At 41.9% G+C, this 22,209-nt stretch overlaps 1 protein-coding gene across 1 annotated transcript in view; it reads right to left on the bottom strand.

Annotated features, from left to right (window-relative positions):
* EFHC2 (EF-hand domain containing 2) overlaps window positions 1-22,209 on the bottom strand; it is a 134,899-nt gene that overhangs the window by 31,494 nt on the left and 81,196 nt on the right. Inside the window, exon 11 of the mRNA XM_073616275.1 lies at window positions 9,012-9,145. Coding sequence (XP_073472376.1) covers window positions 9,012-9,145 — 134 coding nt within the window. The remainder of the gene's footprint in view (window positions 1-9,011; window positions 9,146-22,209) is intronic.

The following is a 22,209-nucleotide window of genomic DNA, read 5'->3' as shown; positions in this document are numbered from 1 at the left end:
GTAAGAATTTAATAATGAGCTAGTATGCAATGCATACTAGCTCATTATGCCTTTGTCTTGCAGGGGGGGGGTTCTGAAGTTTACAACCTCTTTAACCAGCGGGTTCTGTTCCTATGGGGTTGATTTACTAAAGGCAAATAGACTGTGCATTTTGTAATGTGCAGTTGCACTCTGCAAGAGCAATTGCTCCAGAGCTTAGTAAATGAGCAGAAGCTCTGCTGACTTCCATCATCCAATCATGTGTAAACAAAAATGCTTTTTTTTTTAAATTTTCCTTGCACATGATTGGGTATTTGTTGCAAAATGAAGATTTACCTCATTTACTAAGCTCTGAAGCAACTGCACTTGCAAATGGCACAGTCTATTTACCTTTAGTAAATCAATCCCTATGTCCCTATCTTACTCTGAAGACACACCACTTGATGCAGAATCTCCTATTCATGGAATGTTGAGTCAAGATGGCCCAGAACTCATGGGATTTTGTTATCCAATACAGAAAGAATAAAAAAAATGTGTAGTGCCCCCCCAAAATCCAAATCAGACCATTTGAGTCTGGTATGGATTTAAAAGGGGAAAACAAAATGTATGAGATCCCTTTAAAAATCCATAGTAGACCCTTAATCCAAGTATGCAGCCTGGCTAGCCAGAAAAGGGATGGGCAAAATCCCATGTGTTCCTCCTCCTGAACCACGCCAGGCCACATACCCTCACAAAAGGGTTAAGTCCTTTATTTAAAAAAAAAAAAATCCCCAAAAAGTACTTTTATTGTCAATTGCAATGCTCGCCATCATCAGCTATATAGGGGAAGGTTTGGGGATAGTGGTGACATCACTGACTAAATATTACCATGGCCAGGGATTCCCAGCCATGTAAGCCAATGTGCCAGTGACAGTGGCTGTTTCTAGGAATGCAGTGGGTGCCAGCACCCACTGTTTTCCTAGGGACAATTGACAGCAGAAAGCTGTCAAATATAGAAGTTCTGTTTCTTTATATATTGCTTGCCTCCCACCACAGAGGGGGTCAAGCAGGTAAGCTGTTGTTAGTGTTTTGAATTTTATTCATTGGGCAAATGGAAGCCAGAGAGGGTTGGCGGACACTGAGCAATTGGTAAGATGGATCAGTCTGGTAGCAGAATTTGTGGTAGACCGCAGGAGGGGTAGTATGTTTACTGTAGAGGTAACCAACAAGGATGGAGTTGCAAGAGTCAAAGTAAGAAATAACAATTCAACGATTTAGTAGTAATGTAAAACAAGGAGAGAAACCTAAAAGGAGGACCAAAAATAAGCCTAGAAAGAAAAGTAGTTTTGTTACTGCTCCCTCAATCATCATAATGCCCTAAAACCAGCAGCTGCTTCTCAGTCCACATTTGAAGGAGCAGAAGGAGCATTAGACACAGATGGTTGTGGAGTGAGTTGAAGTGTACTGGAGCAGCAGTGACAGCAGTACTTAAGGTCATAAGTTGTTATCTGAAAATCAAAATGACTTTAAACAGAAGATGATAATATACTATAGTATTCTAAGTAAATGTCATTAAGACACTTTAAAACTTTACTACTAAGTTGTAGTTATTTCACGAGCATGCCAGTCGACTCAATATAAGCTCAGCCTGTCCTGGAATTCTTAAAATCCTCAAATCATATCACTTATCCTTCCTTTGCAAAAGACAAGTCTTTAGCTCGCATGCAGAGATGTACACAGAACATTATGTTCTGCTCCACCTTGTACACAGCGTGTCTTCTTCTGACACTTGAGCAGTGCACAATGTGAGGCTCACACAACGTTCAGGATGCCAGAGAAGGACAGAAAAAGAAAGCTGGTTACTTAAAAAAGGAAACTGTCTTTGTAACTAAGCCAAGATGAATGTGAAATAACTGTACAAGCACAATGGCCTGTTCAAGAAGATTTTGTGAGCTATTCATATAGTGTACATTGCCACCCAGAAGAGAAGACCTGACCTAGCCAAATATTTGTTGCACATATTATGTTTTAACACATAAAGTATTGTTGCATGTGATCATAGCCACAGCTGACAACTTATGGGGCATTTTTTTCTTTTGCTTGTTTTTGCCAATGGCATGCAGAACATCAAGTGATTTTTAGTCTGAAAAAATTCTCTTTAATTGGTTAAATCCAAAGGTAGAATGAAGTAAATTGGTTCTATGCACTTTTAAATGTCCAAGATCGAGTCTTTCTAGTTTGGTATAAAATACGGGAAATCAGCCTGCACCAGCTACATTTAAAGATTCAAAGCTATTGACACAGCATGAAAAACCATGAATACTGGCAGATGTTTCCATCTGCACCATGGCCCATAGCCCAGCAGCAGCTGTAGCTAATCCTGAAATCTGTTTGCAACCATTTAAATGAGGGCAGACATAACGTCAGAGATCCTCAGGACCACCGACATAAGTAAAAACTTTTTTTTAATACCACGGTTAGGATAAAAAAATTGACTTTGTTAACAAATCAAAAATGCGTGCAGATAAAAATTGCAGAGAATTAATATTGACTGCATTTATTATTTTATTGATTTATTAATTACAGGTACTTCCATCAATTTACACAGCATATTATATATTTTACACAACAATCCCTGCCCTCAAGGAGCTTACAGTTTTAGGTCCCTAACTCACATTTATACATACTAGAGCCAATTTAGACAGGAGCCAATTAACCTACCAGCAGGTCTTTGGGGGAACACGGAGAACATGCAAACCACTCTGCAGGTAGTGCGGTGGCTGGGTATCTAACTGACGGTCCTAGTGCTGCTAGCCGGAAGTGCTAACCATTTAGTCAACTGTGCTGCACCCATTTCAATCCAATATAAGAAAAAAATTTGTGTAACACTTTAATTGTCTTAGTTTTGCCATTGTGAGGTTTATAGATGGGAACTCTTTCTATGCCCATATATCTTGGGATTTACTAAAGGCAAATAGACTGTCCTCTTTGCAAAGTAATTTTCCCCACAGCTTAGTGAATAAGGTAAAGCTCTGCTGTCATTCCATCATCTCTTGCAAACTGCAACTTTCTTTGCAAAGTGAACAGCCTATTTGCCTTTAGTAAATCAACCTCCACATGTTGTATTTACCATGCAGTATCCTGCTCTTTTAATTTAGCTCTGAGACAGAAAACTTGCACAGAAAGATATATAATCCATGCATTGCAATGAAACCTACACTCACCAATTTTCTGTTTGTCCCCCACCAATGGTGCCCAGTTACAGCCAAATAAAACCTTAAGCCTCATATACACAATGAGAATATCAGATGAATAATCATCCGGTTTTTGTTTTTGCATGCTAGTCTCATATTGAAAATGAAGAGGTTACTAAAGTTACAAAAATTCTTGTATAACAGAATACAACTTTGGAAGTGATGTAATGTGTTGTATTGTATTGTAATGTATTATTTGGTTTCCGAGCATGCACAGTCTTGCTCTTCTGATCTTTTTCGGATGAATACTGTAATGATTAAAAAACAAGTGTATGATCTTGTATCATACGAGAAAATTGTTTGTGTTTGTCCCTTCGGATAATTTCAGATGAACTGTTGTGATCGGCTCTTGAAAGCAGTGTACTATCGTATGATCGCTTTGAAAGGGTGCTACAGACGATTTTCTGATCATGTGTACTAGACTTTAGAATAATGCCCTGTACACACGATAGGATTTTCCGATGGAAAATGTGTGATAGGACCTTGTTGTCAGAAATTCCGACCGTGTGTAGGCTCCATCACACATTTTCCATAGGAAGTTCCGACACACAAAGTTTGAGAGCTTGCTATAAAATTTTCCAACAACAAAATCCGTTGTCGGAAATTCCAATCGTGTGTACACAAATCCGATGCACAAAGTGCCACGCACTATGCAAGACAAGTTTGAGCCAACATCCGTCGGAAAAAATCCTAGGATTTTGTTGTCGGAATGTCCGATCAATGTTCGACCGTGTGTACAGGGCATTAGTGTCAACCAGTCCTAGGAAGGATATTCTCTCAGTGAAACTGCAATGAACCACAGTGATAATGTACTAAATTTTAGGTCATATTTCAGATTGGTCCTCCCCAGTTGATCCTCATGTATTTAGCCACTATGTCTGGTTTATACTATGTCTGGTTACAGAGTTCTAGAAATCAGGTATAATTTATTAATAAAGTAATTAATAGGTGCAGGATATCAGTACTGCTGAATTCAGTGCTTCAAACAAATGTTATGATGTAGTTCAAAGCAGGGACGTGCAGTCAGAGGACATAAATAAAAACAAAAAAATACCAAAAAACAAAAAAAGATCGAGATTCGAGGGTCGTAGGGGGGGGTAGGTAGCTGAAGTCCTACCCCACAACTGGTCAAAACTGGGGCTCCTTTCATCTATAGTCCCGGAGATACATGGCTTCTAGCGCAGCCTGTCAGAAGCTACATACAGAGCGGCCAGTTTAAATACAAGCTGGCACACTCTGTTTGCAGCAGACTGAAAGAACGAGCTCACAGTGCCTTTCACTTCTTGTTAGAAGCACTGAGCTTAATGGACAGCTTGGAGCCTTGGACCAATGGTAAAGCACCATTGGAACAAGCTGCCCAATAAAAATGCTGCAGTGAAGGCTTTCCTCTCACTGCAGTGTCATAGAAGGGGGCATGTGTCTAAAAGACACATGCTCCCTTCCAGCCCAGCCCTATTAACTAGAAGGAAAAAACATGGGTTTATGGGTATAAGATTTACCCACAATGCCATGTTTTTCTCACACAGTTACAAGGGAGAATGAGAATCTGCTGCCTGCTGAAAAGGTACTGTTATAACATATAGCATAATAATATATGAGTTAGCTTGATTAAAACATAATAATTAAAAAAAATAAAATAATAATTTATTATTTATCTATTTACTGTGAAATTACTGGTTTGAAGTTATAACTTCAGACTTCAGTAATTTGTCTGTTAAGTCACCTGCTTGAGTACAGTTTTTGAAAATATAGTAAATTAACAATATATAATAATTATTTGTATATTCCTACTTATGGTAATTAACCACTTGCCACCCAGGCCAATTCTGACACTTCTCTCCTACATGTAAAAATCATTTTTTTTTGCTAGAAAATTACTCAGAAGCCCCAAACATTATATGTGTTGTTTTAGCAGACACCTTAGGGAATGAAATGGTGGTCGTTGCAACTTTTTATGTTGCACTGTATTTGCGCAGCAATTTTTCAAATGCATTTTTTTTGGGAAAAAAACTGTTTCATGAATATAAAAAAAAAAGAAAACTCTAACCTTAGCCTGATTTTTTTGTATAATGTGAAAGATGATGTTACCTTAAGTAAATAGATACCTAACATGTCACGCTTTAAAATTGCACACACTAGTGGAACGGCGCCAAACTTTGGTACTTAAAAATCTCCATAGGCGATGCTTTAAAAAATGTTAAAGGTTACATGTTTAGAGTTACAGAGGGGGTCTAGTGCTAGAATTATTGCTCTCGCTCTAAGGAACGCAACGTATGTAACCTGTGTGTATCTGGCTCTGATACTAGCCAGTGCCTCACCAGCCACTGACCTCACCACACGTCCCTGGTTCAAAGCAGGAACCTTTGTAGGGTGCAGAGGGGGTATAACCTAATGCTATTTGTTTAGAAAAAAATATGTTCCTAATATCAATTAAAATGTTTTAAAAGCAACACTTTATTTGGATTGACTTTTTATCTAGAAAGGTACAATTAGAACTAATAATGTGCAACTACCTAAAGAAGGTAATTATAATTAATGTTCTAGTACCTATAAGTACACAGACTAATAAAGATTAATCTCTGATTAGTTGCAGTGGTTTACTGCACACCATTGCTCTTTGTACTGTGTTTTAGTAAGTAAGCCAGTTTAGGTATTCCCCAAAATAAAATTAAGAAAATAATATAAATGTATAACTAAAGATATAAAACTCTACTTATTTAAATAAGCACTATAAGTTAGATGTGTACTTAAAAGCTAAGTTCACCTTTAAAATATAACATTAAAACATGCACATGTTTTTGCAGAAATAAAAGTGCATATTTTATTTTATTTTTTTACAGGAGCCTACAAAGTGTTGCACCCGTGGTCAGTGGATAACAGGTGCAATGTCAGGCTCCTGCACACTTCCTGCAGCTCTCTGCCCATATCTCTGTACAGGCTTTCAGTTGGAAAGCTGGAGAAAGTGTCAATGGACTACTGCTGACTACTGCACTCATATTTCATTGAAAACTAAAAGTCTGCCTGCTGCGGTGGCTGGCAGGATTTGTAGTTCAATCATTCACAGAGCTCTCTGAATGAATGATACGGTTCTGTGGGCAGAGCCCCACAATTTCAGAAGTGACAGCTGTCACAGTGAAGCCACTCTGGGGGTGAAGTTTGCTTACCATGTTACATCCTAAATATGGGCCCTGGATGTAACATGTTGCTAAAGCTGCATTTAGCCTTTAGAGGATAAGTTCACCATTTAACAAAAAACAATAAATGCACATTTTTTTTGCAGATAAAAAAATGTGCATCTAATATTTTTTGTTCCTGGAGCCTCTAAAGCATTGCACAGTGATCAGCAGATCGCTGGTGTCAATGAAATCATATGCACAGCCGTGCACCAAGACATGCATGAAGATGTGCACATGCTAATAATAATGACAACTAGAGGTTCCCTAATTAGCGAGCATGCACGTAATAATTCTCGAGTGACAACTAGACGTGCCCTAACTCATGTCGCGCCACGCACGTGCGCATACGCATTTGCGCGAGCGTGCTTGAATATTTGCACTCATTTGACTATTTAAAGTGGCTTCAGAGACCAGAAGATTGCAGAGTGGTCGTCAGCTCCTACCATCCTGATCCTGTGTTTGTTCCTTTGTATACCCAGCCTGTTTGACTCTGCTTGTTCCTGATACCTTGTTTCTGACCCGACTGCTGGTTGGTTGCTGCCTGCTGTTCTGCACCTGCAGCTGTGTACCTGAATCTGCCAGTCCACCAGTCTGCCTGCTGTCCTGCACTTGCTGCCATGCATCCACATCTGCCAGTTCACCAGTCTGCCTGTTGTCTGACACCTGCTGCCATGTATCTGCATCTGCCAGCCCACAAGTCTGCCTGCTGTCCGGCACCTGCTGCCATGCATCCGCATATGCCAGTCTACTAGTCTGCCTGCTGTCCGGCACCTGCTGCCGTGCATTTGCATCCGCCAGTCCACAAGTCTGCCTGCTGCTTGGCACCTGCTTTAAGTACCTTCCGTCCAGGATCTCCAACCAGGCACCCTAGCCACTCCATACCCTGCTATATCCTGTCACCACCTTCAGGAGAAACAGGACAAGGAAAAGCCCTCCTGTCAGCTCAGCCTCAACCAAGTACATGCCAGCTAGTGCCATGCAGGTCTCCTGCAGACTGTCAGTATATTTGTGTGCCCGTACACCCAGTATGGGCAGGCAGATATAATCTGACAGAAAGAGAGAATGAACTACCACAGCGCTCCACAGCACAATGGTAGTTCATTGAAAACTTCAAGCTGAAAGCCGCAAAGGCTGCCAGACATTGTAGTTTTCTATTCAAAAAGGACTGGAAATGAGTGACACAGCTGGGCGGGCGAAGCCCCATTTGGCCATGTTTTTATGTATTTCAAGTCAGTTTTGAACAGAGTAGGGAAGAATTTGAATCCCTGCTGGGTTTTTATTGCTGTCCAGGACTTTGTTGGAGAGATCTTTAGCGTTGGACAGAATAGAGTCAGGTTTATGTCCCTGCTAGGGACTTTTACTCTCTCTGCTTGTCCTAGCAATTATTGTCACTGAGACTTATGCAGCATACACACGGGCGGACTTTTTGACCGGACTGGTCCGACGGACCGAGTACCGCAGACAATTCGACCATGTGTGGGCTTCATCGGACCTGCAGCTGACTTTTTTGGTCGAAAATCTAACGAACTTTAGATTTGGAACATGTTTCTTTCTTTACGCCGGAACTCCGCCGGACCCAGTTCCTATCGAAAAGTCCGCTCGTCTGTATGCTAGTCCGACGGACGAAAACCGATGCTAGGGCAGCTATTGGCTACTGGCTATCAACTTCCTTATTTTTGTCCGGTCATACGTCGTCACGTACGAATCCATCGGACTTTGGTGTGATCGTGTGTAGGCAAGTCCGTTTGTTCGGAAAGTCCATCAGAAGTCTGCCGAAAGTCCGTCGGATAGACCATCAGACCAGTCCGGTCAAAAAGTCCGCTCGTGTGTACGCGGCATAAGAGGGAGTGAAAATCCAAAATTTTGAGTTGTCACTGAAACAATCCGATCCTCCAATGGTAACTCTTATTACAATAATGGCTGTCTAAGAAAATACTTCACTTTTGAAAGATTTGCTCTTGCTTCCTGATGTTTTTATTGGACAGGAAGTGAAGGAAAATCTTTGCAATGGGACACAAATTAAAAAAAAAAAAAAAAACAAGGGCTTTAACTCTTACCTGCGCTATCAAAAACAAAGAGAAAACTGTTTTGGCTTTAGATATACTGTACTTTAGGAGCATTTAAGTAATATTTGAGCACAGATCTACTTTAAGCAATTAATCTAAAACTTCATAAGATACAGACCTTTTTTTAACAACAGAACATCGGACAAGAACACCAAGAGATGTTAGTAGGTGGTCAGAGATTTCAAACTGATGACATTTAGGACATATATATTACATGTCAAGTGCTGCATGTCCCAAAACAAACAAGAGTTATAGTTATGCACTTAGGAAGTGCAGCTGTGAATACACAAGAACAGACTGGTGCTGTAAGGAAGACGATTAATTCATCTCAAGGCTTCCTAAATCACGCTGATAGATCAGACCTCTCAGCACGGTCTTCTAAATAGAAAGATTGTGGAAACCAGAGCGATGCAAGTGTAACCTTTGTTGCCTTTCTGGTCACCATGAAGTCATCACACGCATAGTGAAAGCATGCTGGGATAGATTCCTCTAAAAAAAATGATAAATATAGCACACACAGGAAAAGCACAGCCATCTTTTACATTTACATTCCATACCTGAAGGTTTCATACGTCATCTCATGTCTGTTTCCAGGGTCATTAGCTACGAAGAGTTGCTTGATTTCTCTGGACTTCATTTCTCCAATATTCCTTAACTTCGTTATAATCGAAGCAATGTCTGACATAGGGAACTAGAACAGAAGAAAATGTTAAGTTCATTAGGTTACATACAGTATATTAATATGTTTAAAGGGTCATTTATGGAACATGACAAACATTCATAGACATTATGGAGCTTTTAATGTCAACCTGCTCTTTGCAGGACAGAGCTACAGTTTACCTTTAATGCCCAGTCTTCCTCCTGTATATAGTCATCTTTTCTTCACTCCCTTTGCCAGGCTGTTTGGAAACAGAAGTAAAGAGAACTATCCAGTACTCTCGGGTATAGTATAATGTAATTCTCAACCTTCTTCACATGTGAAAATGCATGTTGATTAAGCCAGCACTGTCACATGAAGGTGTGTGAGAGTCTTCCACCCTGTGTAAACATTGACAGGGTCCAATCTGCAGATTGGGCTTCTCCTGGCAGTTAATAGAGCATCAGGGAAGGAACAGAATGCAAATATGAGATGCTGTGGGGGATCATTAAAGTGAACCTGTTGCTTGCCCAAAGCACATCTGTATCCTGCAAGACAAAGGCATAATGAGCTAGTATGCATAGCATACTAGCTCACTATGAATTATTTACCTGGGATCGAAGCCCCCCGCAGTGGTCCTCGTTCACCAAGTCGGACATCTCCCCGGGGGGTTACTTCCGGGTATCGCGGCTCCGACGCTGTGATTGGCCGGAGCCATGATGATGTCACTCCACACATGCACGCGGGAGCCACCGGGAATGGCACAGTACAACTGAAGTAATGGCACATACGTACTATTGCTTCAGTTGGCTTAAGTGCGCATGTGCCGATGATGTCGGCACATGCAAATACAGGGATATCTCCTAAACCGTGCAGGTTTAGGAGATATCCAGTGCAGCTACATGTAAGCCTAATTATAGGCTTGCCTGTAGTTTAAAGTGGTTGTAAAGGGTTTACAACCACTTTAATTTATGCAGCACTTCACATACAGTGTATATACATTCACATCAGTCCCTGCCCTCTAGGAGTAAACATACTACGGCCAATTAAGACAGGAGTGAAATAAAGAGGAAGTAAACTCAAAGGCATACTTTGTACCTATAGGTAAGCCTAATTAGGAGATATTTACATTACATACAGCCAATGACGTCATCACGGGCGGCCATTCCTTCAGATACCTGTGGCGTGAATAACGGGTCCCCCGCACATGTGCGGGAGTGACATCATCGTGGCTCCAGCCAGTCACACAGCCTGGGTCTGCGGACCCGGAAGGAAGACGGGTGAAGATGGACACTGCCTCCAGCGATTACACTGCATCGCTGGAGGGCTTCATTTTCAGGTAATTTTCATATATTATGCTAGTATGCAATGCATACTAGCACATTATGCCTTTACCTTGCAGGTCAGAATAAACAAAAAAAAGTTATAGTAAATAAATAAATAAATCGTTTGTAGACGCTATAACTTTTGCACAAACCAATCAATATACACTTATTGGGATTTTTTTACCAGAAATATGTAGCAGAATACATATTGGCCTAAATTGATAAAGAAATAAGATTTTTTCAATTTTTTTATTGGATATGTTTTATAGTAGAAAGTAAAAAATATTGTTTTTTTTTTTTCAAAATTGTCGGTCTGTTTTTGTTTATAGCGCAAACATTAAAAACCCCCAAAATTAAGCTCTATTTGTGGGGAAAAAAAGGACATACATTTTATTTGGGTACTAGCAATTATTGTCACTGAGACTTAATTTAACTGACAATTGCATTACCGTGCAATTGTCAGTTAAATTAACGTAGAGCTGTATCACATAAAATGGTCTGGCCATGAATGGGGGTAAATCTTCTGGAGGGCAAGTGGTTAATTACTGCAACACAAAGTATGTTCTGATTAAAACCTAATGTAATATATTTCCTGTCATTGGGTCTTTTCCTTTTTTACCAGAAGGTAGATGGGGTTGGATTCACTATACCTCTTAACCAGCTCTGCTTTGGTAGAACAAAACCCATAAAAGGAGCCCCAGTGAAGTTAGTTTCTATGGTTTTACATAAATATAGGATTGGTTTGTTGTGTGTTACCAAATCAGGGGCAGGCACTAATGTGTGGGGTTTTTTTTTCTGCATCAACATGTTACAGTTTCCAATTTGCTTAAAGCAGTGCTTAATGAACCTCAACACTAAAATGAAAACTATATCTCTACTATTAATAATATAATTATCTTCCTCAGGTTGATATTTTGAAATATTTGATAAACACCAATGAACTACAAACTCCAAAGATCTCTAGCTCCAAATAATTTGGAGTGGAAGAAGTTAATATTTGCGTTCTTTCTTTATACCAACTCACCCACAGTGCTAGACAGTACTAAATAATCCCTTAAAATCTTTGACAAGATCTGGGGTCTTTGCATTTGATCTGCTCTTACCACCTAACCCTAATATGGTTCTCAGGAATCCTCAATTTCCAATTTTTCTTTCTTCTATACCTTTCATGTGAATATATGATTCATATGTAACAATAGGTGTGCGCAGCCTATTGCATTAGGGTATGCACCCCAAAGCTCAAACACACGTGCGCAGCAGAGCAGTGGATGGTGTCAGTAAGAATGAGATTGGTGTCAGTAGTTTTTTTTATTTTATTTCGTTATTATTTTTTACAATTTTTATTTGTTATTTTTTTTTTTTTTTTACAATCCCCGGCCAATCGGGAAGCAGGTATGAAACCCATTTCCCGATTGGCCAAAACGTCAGGCGATCTTATTGGACGCCTAGTGCCGTGAGGAGCAGAGAGGAGATGTCACACACCATGGAGAGGACACCGGAGCCCGCCACGTTGGAATATGTCCACAGCGGCCCCGACTGCCCGCATCCACGGTAAAGACAGCGGGTGGTGGAGGGGGGTGTTCGTGCCATGCCGCGGGGGGTGGCAGGCCGTTGTGCTAGTGCCGCTCCACCGGCAGCCCAGGGGGGGTGTTTGCCGCCCCCCTGCAAATAAAACATCACCAGCCACCACTGGTGTGCACATCCTGTACACCCTGTGCGCATGCCTATGAATGCAATGCAACCACTGTACTTAAACTATGCACTTACAGTATGCAAGGACATGAGACTGTGCCAGTTCTGTTATTTATGGGATTGATTTACTAAAGGCAAATAGACTTCGCACCTTGCAAAGTGCAGTTGCACACTGCAAGTGCAGCTGCTCCACAGCAATCATGTGTAAGCAAAAATACTGTTTTTTTTTATTTTCCTTGCACATGTTTGGGTACTCTAAAGGGAAGCTTTACCTCATTTACTAAGCTCTGAAACAACTTCACTTGCACAGTGCACAGTCTATTTGCCTTTAGTAAATCAACCCCTATGGTTTTTGAGGAAGATTGTATGTTTTTGCAACTGTATTGTATTATATTACATAATTGAAAGCAATAAACAGCATCTTTAAAAAAATATATAAACTTCAAACTCAGAATGTATTTGAGTTCCCTTACATCCTACTACATTAACTGAAGAAGAAACCCAACCGACTGCACGGCTGACTCTCTGGCTTTATAAACTATATTAAATTATTTCAGAATACACTTTTAACATGTGCTTAATTTACAAAGCTAACAAATCAGGATGTGGAAAAATCCTTATTTAAAAGAAAATGACAGTGCTAAGTCCAATAAAGTTTGAAAATGAAAGTCAAATGGCTAAAATAAAAAAATCCTTATTCCTGTGTTAAAGCTTTGTAAACTGAGCCTAAAGTATAAGAAAAGCTTTTTATGCAGGTTTTAAGTATGCTGAGATTTACTTTTTTTACAGCTAACAATTATATACAGTATACTAGCACAGTCTCCTTGTGTAATCATGATGTATGTAGAAATAATAAACATAAAACTAGTCTAGTAGTAAAAATAACCGGTGAAAAATTGCATGCAAATAAATAAAATAAACCGAAAAACACAACAAACTGTAACTTTGAAATATTCCCTGTGACACAATTTGAGTTCCAGTAATACAATTTACATACATTTATTCAGAGACCGGGTAACATATTTGCTGAAAAAAATAACCCCTACAGGTAGGAAAACTATATCGAATTGTAAGGATTTTAGTAAACCATATTCTCTTTTACTTTAGATATTGATGTTAACCCTGTCAGCATTTTCATAAAAAGTGACTGCTAGATTAGGCAATAATCATACAATATACCAGGGGGAGTCATTGGTACCACAGTAAAAATCCACTCAAAAGATAAAAATAACCTAATTTTGACTGGCAAACCCTCTTGTAGGATATTTCTACAATACGATGATGGGAAGATGCCCCTATTAATTTATGTAATATAAGGGCCATACGTCCTTATGGATGCAGTGGTGTGGTTGATCTTCTATAATAGGACAATGCTGTCTTTTAATAGGATTGAATAAAATGGTTTTATTTGTTTTTTGGTTTTTATAAATTATTTAATAAAGTGTTTCGATATGGGACAGCCACAATATGCTTGAGTTAAAATTTTTCTAATAGTAACTGAAAGCATCTGCCTGCATTATTATAATCTGATCAGTCTCTGTGTTGTCATAAGAATAGAAGGAGCGTCTGTATCTCTTTAGGTGCGCAAAAGTCTTAGGACTTCTTTTTGTCAAAAATTAACTTTGGTATGGCTAGAATTCGACCTCCAGCTCTGTACAAGTTCTAGTTCAAACCTTTATCCCCCCAAAAAAAATGTTTGTTTAACCACTTCAGCCCCGGAAGAATTTACCCCCTTCCTGACCAGAGCACTTTTTTGCGGTACGGCACTGCGTCTCTTTAACTGATAATTGCGCAGTCGTGCGATGTTGCACCCAAACAAAATTGACGTCCTTTTTTTCCCACAAATAGAGCTTTCTTTTGGTGGTATTTGATCATCTCTGCAGTTTTTATTTTTTGCGCTATAAACAAAAAAAGAGCGACCATTTTTTACTTTTTGATATAATAAATATCCCCCAAAAATATAATAAAAAACACAAATGTCTTTCTCAGTTTAGGCAGATATGTATTCTTCTACATATTTTTGGTAAAAAAAAAAAAAAAAATCGCAATAAGCGTATATTGATTGGTTTGCACAAAAGTTATAGCGTCTACAAAATAGGGGATAGATTTATGGCATTTTTATTATTAATTTTTTTTATTAGTAATGGCGGCAATCTGCGATATTTATTATGACTGCGACATTGCGGCGGACACACTGGACACTTTTGACACTATTTTGGAACCAGTGATATTTATACAGCGATCAGTGCTATAAAAAAGCACTGATTGCGGTGTAAATTACACTGGCAGGGAAGGGGTTAAACACTAGAGGGCGATCAAGGGTTAAGTGTGTCCTAGGGAGTGATTCTAACTGTAGGGGGATGGGCTCACTCAACATGACAGAGATCACTGCTCCCGATGACAGGGAGCAGTAGATCTCTGTCATGTTGCTAGGTACAACAGGGAAATGCCTTGTTTACATCTCTCCGTTCTGCCACTTTGTGTCACGTTTGCAGGCCCCCGGCGGACATCGAGCCCCCGGACACGCTCACGGAGTACGTGCCGGGGGCACACCCACTTAGCCGTGTCTTAAAGGGGGCGTACAGGTACGCCAATTTGCCAAGTTAGGCTTTACTTTGTTAGTCAATTATGTAAAGTCCATCTAAATCAGGGGTCAGCAACCTTTTTCCACTTAAGGGCCAGATTCAATGTATGTGAATGCATGGAGGGCCGAATTCACCTGCTAATGAATTAAGATAATAAAACTCCTAACATAGTAATAACAGTACAGGTTTACCTCACTTTAAGGTGCTTCACTAATACAAAGCCAGCTCACCCTGAGAGAGTATGTGGCTGGGGATTCGGATTTTACTGCCCCCCTCCCCCATCCTGGCAGCCAAGGGTGGCTGGCGCCAGCCCTGCCAGCCAGCATGGTCTGGAGATGGGGTTCCTGTCCCTAGGGAAAATAGGGTTCCTGCCCTTAGGGGAGATGGGGGCCCATTCTCAGGGGTAATGGGGTCCCTGAGAAGGGGTCCCTGCCCCAAGTGAGATAGGGTCCCTGTCCCCAGAGGTGATGGGCTCCCTGTCCCCAGGGGAGAAGGCCTCAGGGGTGATGGGGTTCCTGTTCCCAGGGGTGATGGAGTCCCTGTCCCCAGGGGAGAAGGGATCCCTGTCCCCAGGGGAGAAGGGATCCCTGTCCCCAGGGGAGAAGGGATCCCTGTCCCCAGGGGTGAAGGGGTCCCTGTTCCCAGCGGAGAAGTGGTCCCTGTCCGCGGGGGTGATGGGGGCCCTGTTCCCAGGGGTGATGGGGTCCATGTCCCCAAGTGAGAAGAGGTCCCTGTCCTCAAGTGAGAAAGGGTCCCTGTCCCCAGGGGTGATGGGTCCCTGTCCCCAGGGGGGATGGGGTCCCTATCCCCAGGTGAGATGGGATCCCTGTCCCCAGGTAAGAAGAGGTCCCTGTCCCCAGGGGTGATGGGGTCCCCTGCGCCCCTCCACTGTAGTGTCCTCTGTCCCCCTGTACCCCCCCCCACTGTAGTATCCTCTGTCCCCTGCACCCCTCCCACTGTAGTGTCCTCTGTCCCCTGCATCCCCCCACTGAAATGTCCTCTGTCTCCTGCTCCCCCCAACTATAGTGTCCTCTGTCCCCTGCACCTCCTCCCCACTGTAGTGTCATCTATCCCCTGCACCACCCAACTATAGTGTCCTCTGTCCCCTGCATCCCCCCCCCCCACTGTAGTGTCCTCTGTCCCCTGCACCCCCCTCTGTAGTGTCCTCTGCCCCCTGCACCCCCCTCTGTAGTGTCCTCTGTCCACTGCACCCCACCCTCCAAACACACACTGTGTAGGTAGAACTCTCCTACCTTACACAGGTGTACAGCGAGCAGAGCAGAGATCAGCATCACAGGGCTGGATGGGGGCGGGAACTGCTGAAGTTAACTTTTCACATTAACAGGCTGGTGATTGGTTGCTAAAATCGCCCGGAAACCAATCACCTGCTTTTTAATGAAAGAGTTAACTCCAGCAGTTCCCGCCCCACCCAGCCCTGTGATAATGGCTGCTCCCCGCTGTCCAATGAAGAGGACAGCGGCGAAAATGTATTATTTGTATGAATTAATCATGGGCACTGACGGGGCGGACATTCAGCGGTGGCGGGCCAGGTGCGGCTCGAGGGTTGACGACCCCTGATCTATAACTACTAGCCCATTTATCCACTAACCTCTCCACAGGGTGACATTGCTGTTTTCCAAGCATGGCAATGTTGCTCTTCCATGGGTGGAGAAGTGAGTGTAGCCATCCTAACACCCATTTCACACTAGTGCAATTACTCCTGTGCCTGCCATTGCGCTGCAATGCACAATAGCATTAATCTTTATGGTGCTCATTCATATTAATGCAACATGGTGCAGTGTGACTTTTTAAAGGTGCAGGTGCTTCTTTTGGTGCAGCATAATGTGTTTTTGGCCCTATAAATTTCAATGGAAGCATATGAAAAGTGCATGAAAAACACATGAACATGCTTTTTTGGTGTGTTTTGACAGGGTTTTTTTGTTTAACAATCAGTCTCCCCCTCCTACAAAAAAAAAAGCATGAAAGTGCATTAAACATGCTACAAAAATGCACTGAAAAATTCACGATTATGCAGCAGTGCAAGTGTAAACCTAGGTTAAGACAGAAGTGTGTTACTGGCCAGATAACCAGGTGAAAATAAAAGTAAAAAATCAATAAAATAAAAACAAATGCAGCCTCCACATTTATGGATTGGTAAGCCGCAATATATTCAATCTTTGTTTTTGAATTTAGATATGCTTGAAGGTAAAATTAGAGTGAGTTAAGGACATGAGGAGGAAACGTGATTTCTGGGGGGCTTTCTGTACTCAGTGTTGCTAATGGTTTTAAGAAATTGACCTTCACATTTTTTGGCAGCTAGAAAATCATAGCATAGAAAATGAAAGCAGATGCATATTGAAATGGAAGGTTTGATTTAACAATAGCATTAAATTGCAGGATGTTTCGTGTAGCGATTATATAAGTTATTCATGTAATTCATTGTTTATGAAGTGAAGCCATTTTGCCATATAATTAGTTACTTTTATTAAGGATCTTGTAAAATCTCTGGGGGTCATTCATCATCACCACTGACAAAAAGTGAAGACATTAGGTTTATGCCGTGAAAAAGGTATAAAAGGTATATCAGCTGCATGGTTCAGGTTATTTTATGAGATATTGCCATCTGCTTAGTGTGTACTTGTCTTTAGTGAATCTTCTTTTAACTTAAAGGATAACGTTTAACTTAAAGGATAAGTCCCTAACACTAAAATCGCTACATCTATAGGCATCCATGATCTAACACTAACCTATCTAGCCCTATAAAGAAGAAATCAGTATACATATCTTTTCTGAAGCCGATCCGGTCCGGTCGGAAGCTCTCCAGAGGACACAGCCGACAACGGCTGTGAAATTAATGGGAAGTGACGGCACCCATAGAGTCACTATGGGGCTTCCGTTGTTGCCCGTCTGCTCTGCACCCTCCTCCACAGCTGACAGCTCAGCGTGGGATCGGGCCGGATCGGCTTCAAGAAAGGTATGTATACTGATTTCTTCTTTACAGGGTTAGATAGGTTAGTGTTAGATCGTCAACGTCTGTAGATGTCGAGATTTTAGTGTTAGGGTGCACTTATCCTTTAAACCTATCATCTTAAATGTATCTATGTCGTCCTTAGCCATGCATTACCAACTATAGCATCTAGGTGGCCATGTGAGCTGGTCTATGAGCTAAAGAATTCACTGGCTATGAGCCCACAATGCTCAACAAAGTGAGTCCTTCACTGTCATATAACAGTTCCATAGCATCCTTTTATTACTAAAGGATACATTATTGTGCTATGAAGTACATTTTTTGTGAAGGTTTATAGACAGACAGGAAAGCAGCCACAAGAATTTACAAACCTCTTAAATACGTTTTTTGTAAGCTGGCAATAGAATGATGAACATTATATATTGTCATTTACAAGTAACAGAGAATAAAACATGAACGTTCACCAATGGACCATTAAATTGTTTTGGTTGAAGTTCAACATTAACATGTATACAATATTGCTTACCAATGTAAAACATTTTTTCCAAACATTCCATTTGGCAGGGAGCAGCAACTTCAGTTATGCTTAAAGTGAATTAATTACCAAATATGCAAAATTCCATTAAACAACATGCAATGGGGATGCCCTGATTCTGCCTATAAAGTGGTGCATATTTGCAATGTATACAACCTACTACAACAAAACTGACATTTACAAAATAAAGTGTGTTTAACTGCTTGCCGCCTGCCCACCGCCAAATGACAGCGAGGCGGTGCAGCTCTCGTTCTGGGACGACACCATATGACGGCGTCCCAGAACGGCCGCTCTAGCGTGCCTGCGGGGGCGCGCAGCGTGGCGATCGTGGCGGTGGCGTGTTGCTAGGACACAGCGCGACCCCGATCTCTGTAAAGAGCCACGTCCGCGGCTCTTTAACCAATCACAGCCGGTCACATGTAAACACAGAGATGCTAGAAATCATCTCTCCTCGCCTCATACTGACAGAGTGTGTGGCGAGGAGAGATGATCAGCGTTATCTCCATGCAGGGGGACACCTAGGAATGTAATCAGGGCACTGATCATCAGTGCCCTGATTACAATATAGCAGTGCAGTGTCACCAATCAGTGCCCACCATTGCCCACCAATGCCAGCAATCAGTGCCCACTAGTAGCAGCAATCAGTGCCCACAAGTTCCACCAATCAGTGCCCATTAGCGATGCCAGTCAGTGCTGGCAATCAGTGCCGCCTATCAGTGCTGCCCATCAATGCTCATCACTGCTGTCGAACAATGCCCATCACTGTCGCCCATCAGTACCATCTATCCATGCCGTCTATCCATGCCGTCTATCCGTGCCGCCTATCAGTGCCCACCAGTGCCGCCTATCAGCGCTGTATATTAGTGCCCATCAGTGCCGCCTGTCAGTGCTCATCAGTGCCCATAAGAGCGGCATATTAGTGTCTCCTCATCAGTGCCACCTCATCAGTGCCCATAAGTGCCGCCTCATCAGTGCCCAAAAGTGCCACCTCATCAATGCCCACCAATTCAACCTATCAGTGCCCATCAGTGCCACCTCATCAGCGCACATCAGTGAAGGCGAAAAATTACTTAGTTACAAAATTTACTGACAGAAAAAAGAAAAAAACATATTTTTTTTTCAAAATTTTTGGTCTTTTTTTGGTAAGAAATAAAAAACCCAGCAGTGATTAAATACCACCAAAAGAAAGCTCTATTTGTGTGAAGAAAATGATAAATTTGTTTGGGTACAGTGTAGCACGATTGTCATTCAAAGTGCGACAGCGCTGAAAAATGGCTTGGGCAGGAAGGGGGTGAAAGTGCCTGGTAGGCAAGTGGTTAAATTGTCAGCAAAATGACAGCTCCCAGCTGATTTGTTCTGCTTATAAACAACGCAGCAAGGGAAACCCATTTATACAAGGTCCTTATACTAGATAATCACAGCTCAGGGTTCCTTCCTTGACTCATACCAGACCCTGAGGTCTGGTATGCATTTTAAGGGGGACCAAAACACAAAAAAAAAAAGCCTGAGCACCACAGACAAAATCCACACCAGACCCTTTGCCAAGCATGGAGCCTGCCAGGAAAGAGGTAGATGAGCGTGCACTCCCAACCGAACCACACCAGGCCACGTGCCCTTAAAGGGGGGTACCTTGTCGGGGGGACCCTCCTGGGAAAAAGCATCTTGCTCCCAGTACCCCATGTTGATGAGGACAAGGGCCATTTCCCCACAACCCTGGGCTGGTTGTTGTGGGGGTCTGCAGGTGGGAGGCTTATCAGAATCTGGTAACCCCCTTTAATAATAACGGGCCCCCCCAAATACCACCTTCTCAATGTGAATTAGTAAGGAGTACACAATGCCCCTACTCATTCACAAAAAATGTAAACAGTAAAAATAAACAAACAGTTCTTTAATAAAAAATAAATAAACCCTGAAAAATGTCCCATGGTGTACATCCACCATCAATCACATCGTTCAGTGATATAGATTTACAATGCCCGACACCTGGCAAAAGAACAGAAATGAATGCCGTTTGCACCCATCTGGACCTGTCACTTCACTCCCACTAAATGACATGTTTGGTGGATGGCAGCTTATAGTAAGCTGTGGGTGGGGTCTGCCATGTGACCTCATTGACTATATATTTTTGTATTCATGTTAATATCTTTATTGATGTGTGTGGATCAATTTAAATTGTATGCCAAGCCAATAACCTTTTTGTTTTGGATAGACTACAGCTAAGGATTTGAATTCTGGTAAGTTTTTGCTGCTATCCTGGGCTCCATTAGAGAGATTTACACTCACTTCCTGTGTTACTTTCCCCCTGACAGGAAGATGCAAGAGGGACACGGGCTGAATTTGCATGCATACTGCCCTAGGTAATGTCCACAAATGATGCCGAGCCTCCATGATTGAAAGAACTGAAATCCAATGAATGAAGGGGTGAGTCAGGGACAGTAAAGACAGTAGTGCCAAAAATTTACACAGTACTTTACATATGCAGTATATTGTAAATTCAGATCCTTCTCTGCCCTCAGGAAGCTTTCAGTCGATTGTCCCTAACTCGCATTCATACATATACATACTAGGGATCATTTAGAAAGGAGCCAATTAACCTATCAGCATGTCTTTAGATAATATCCAATATATCCTTGTCATCATATCAGACTAGCAAATGCTCTTAATGTGCCTCGATGCTCAGTGTTCAGTATATACCTAGTATTCAATGTATACTCAGTGTTCAATGTATACTCGGTGTTCAGTGTATACTAAGCGTTCAATGTATACTCAGTGTTCAGTGTATACTAAGTGTTCAATGTATACTCAGTGTTCAGTGTTCAGTAATACTCAGTGTTCAATGTATACTCAGTGTTCAATGTATACTCAGTGTTCAGTGTTCAGTGCAGTTCCACACCGTTGCCTGTAGGTGTCGTTGTCACCGTAGGTGTCGTTGTCACCGTAGGTCAGTGTTGGAAAAGCAACAAGCTGAAGTGTATTGAGTGCTCTTCTTTCCCAGAGGTAACTCAGCAGAAGTGGTCCACTGCTGTGCATTGTGGCAGAGAGTACTTAAGGGACAGATGCCATGTGCTAGGGTGGAGTCCTACCTCGTGGCCCTCCAGGCCAGAGGACTGCGATGCTGCAGCCGTGCAAGTAGGCCCAGAAGCCTGTCTGGGGCCTACTACTACAGAGATGGTCATGTGCTGTCTGTCCTGCGGGAAGAAACCGGACAATGGAGAAGATCCAGGGGAGGACCCATCTTGGAGAGGACCGTGCGGAATGCTGGTGTCTCAAGAGGGGCCTGGTGACTCAATTGGAGGATGCATATCAAACTAATCTACCACACAAGTACTGCTGGGTCGGCTTAAAGGTTCTGGTACTGTGTTGCTGTTCATTTAAAACTACTACATCCTGTGGCAGAGGATCGTACAGTTATATTGCTCTTTTCAAGTCTGTGGCAGAGACTTTCTTTTTGTTCGTGCTACGCTCAGGCTGCTAAGTCAGTGAGAGAGACCTATCCGGGTGGGCAAAGATTTAATCCTGGACTGAAGGTATATTCGTCCCCAAGATTTCAAATTCCTCAGTGTCCTAAAGAAAAGGTATTTGAACTTTCCTGCAACTCTTCTTCTACCTCTTTCCTGCTACTTCTTCCACTTATTTCCTATTAAAGCATTGGAAAAGTACTAAAAAGACTGGTGCCTTCATTGTCAGATACAAAGCTCAACATGGACTCTAAGTTCTGGTTTTGGTGAAACTACTGGTAAAGAGGTAACGGTAAAAGCCTGATATAAATCAGCAGCTCCTTCAGGGGTTAGTGCTACGCATACAAACTGCAAATGAATTGTCGGCCAACGAACACGAACGTAGTGACGTACTACATGGTTTTTCAGCTCTTTAGCTCCACCCTTTGGGCTCCTTCTGCTAATTTCGTATTAGTTGAAGTTTGGTGAGTGTTCATTTGCGCTGTTTGTCAACCGGACATGTTGCGGAATCGGAGGAAATAACATGTTATTTATTATTGGCCTTGGAGTTATTTA

Source organism: Aquarana catesbeiana, linkage group LG02 (genome assembly GCF_042186555.1).
Source record: "Aquarana catesbeiana isolate 2022-GZ linkage group LG02, ASM4218655v1, whole genome shotgun sequence".
NCBI classification, from domain to species: Eukaryota; Metazoa; Chordata; class Amphibia; order Anura; family Ranidae; genus Aquarana; species Aquarana catesbeiana.
This window is presented reverse-complemented; position numbering and strand designations above follow the sequence as displayed.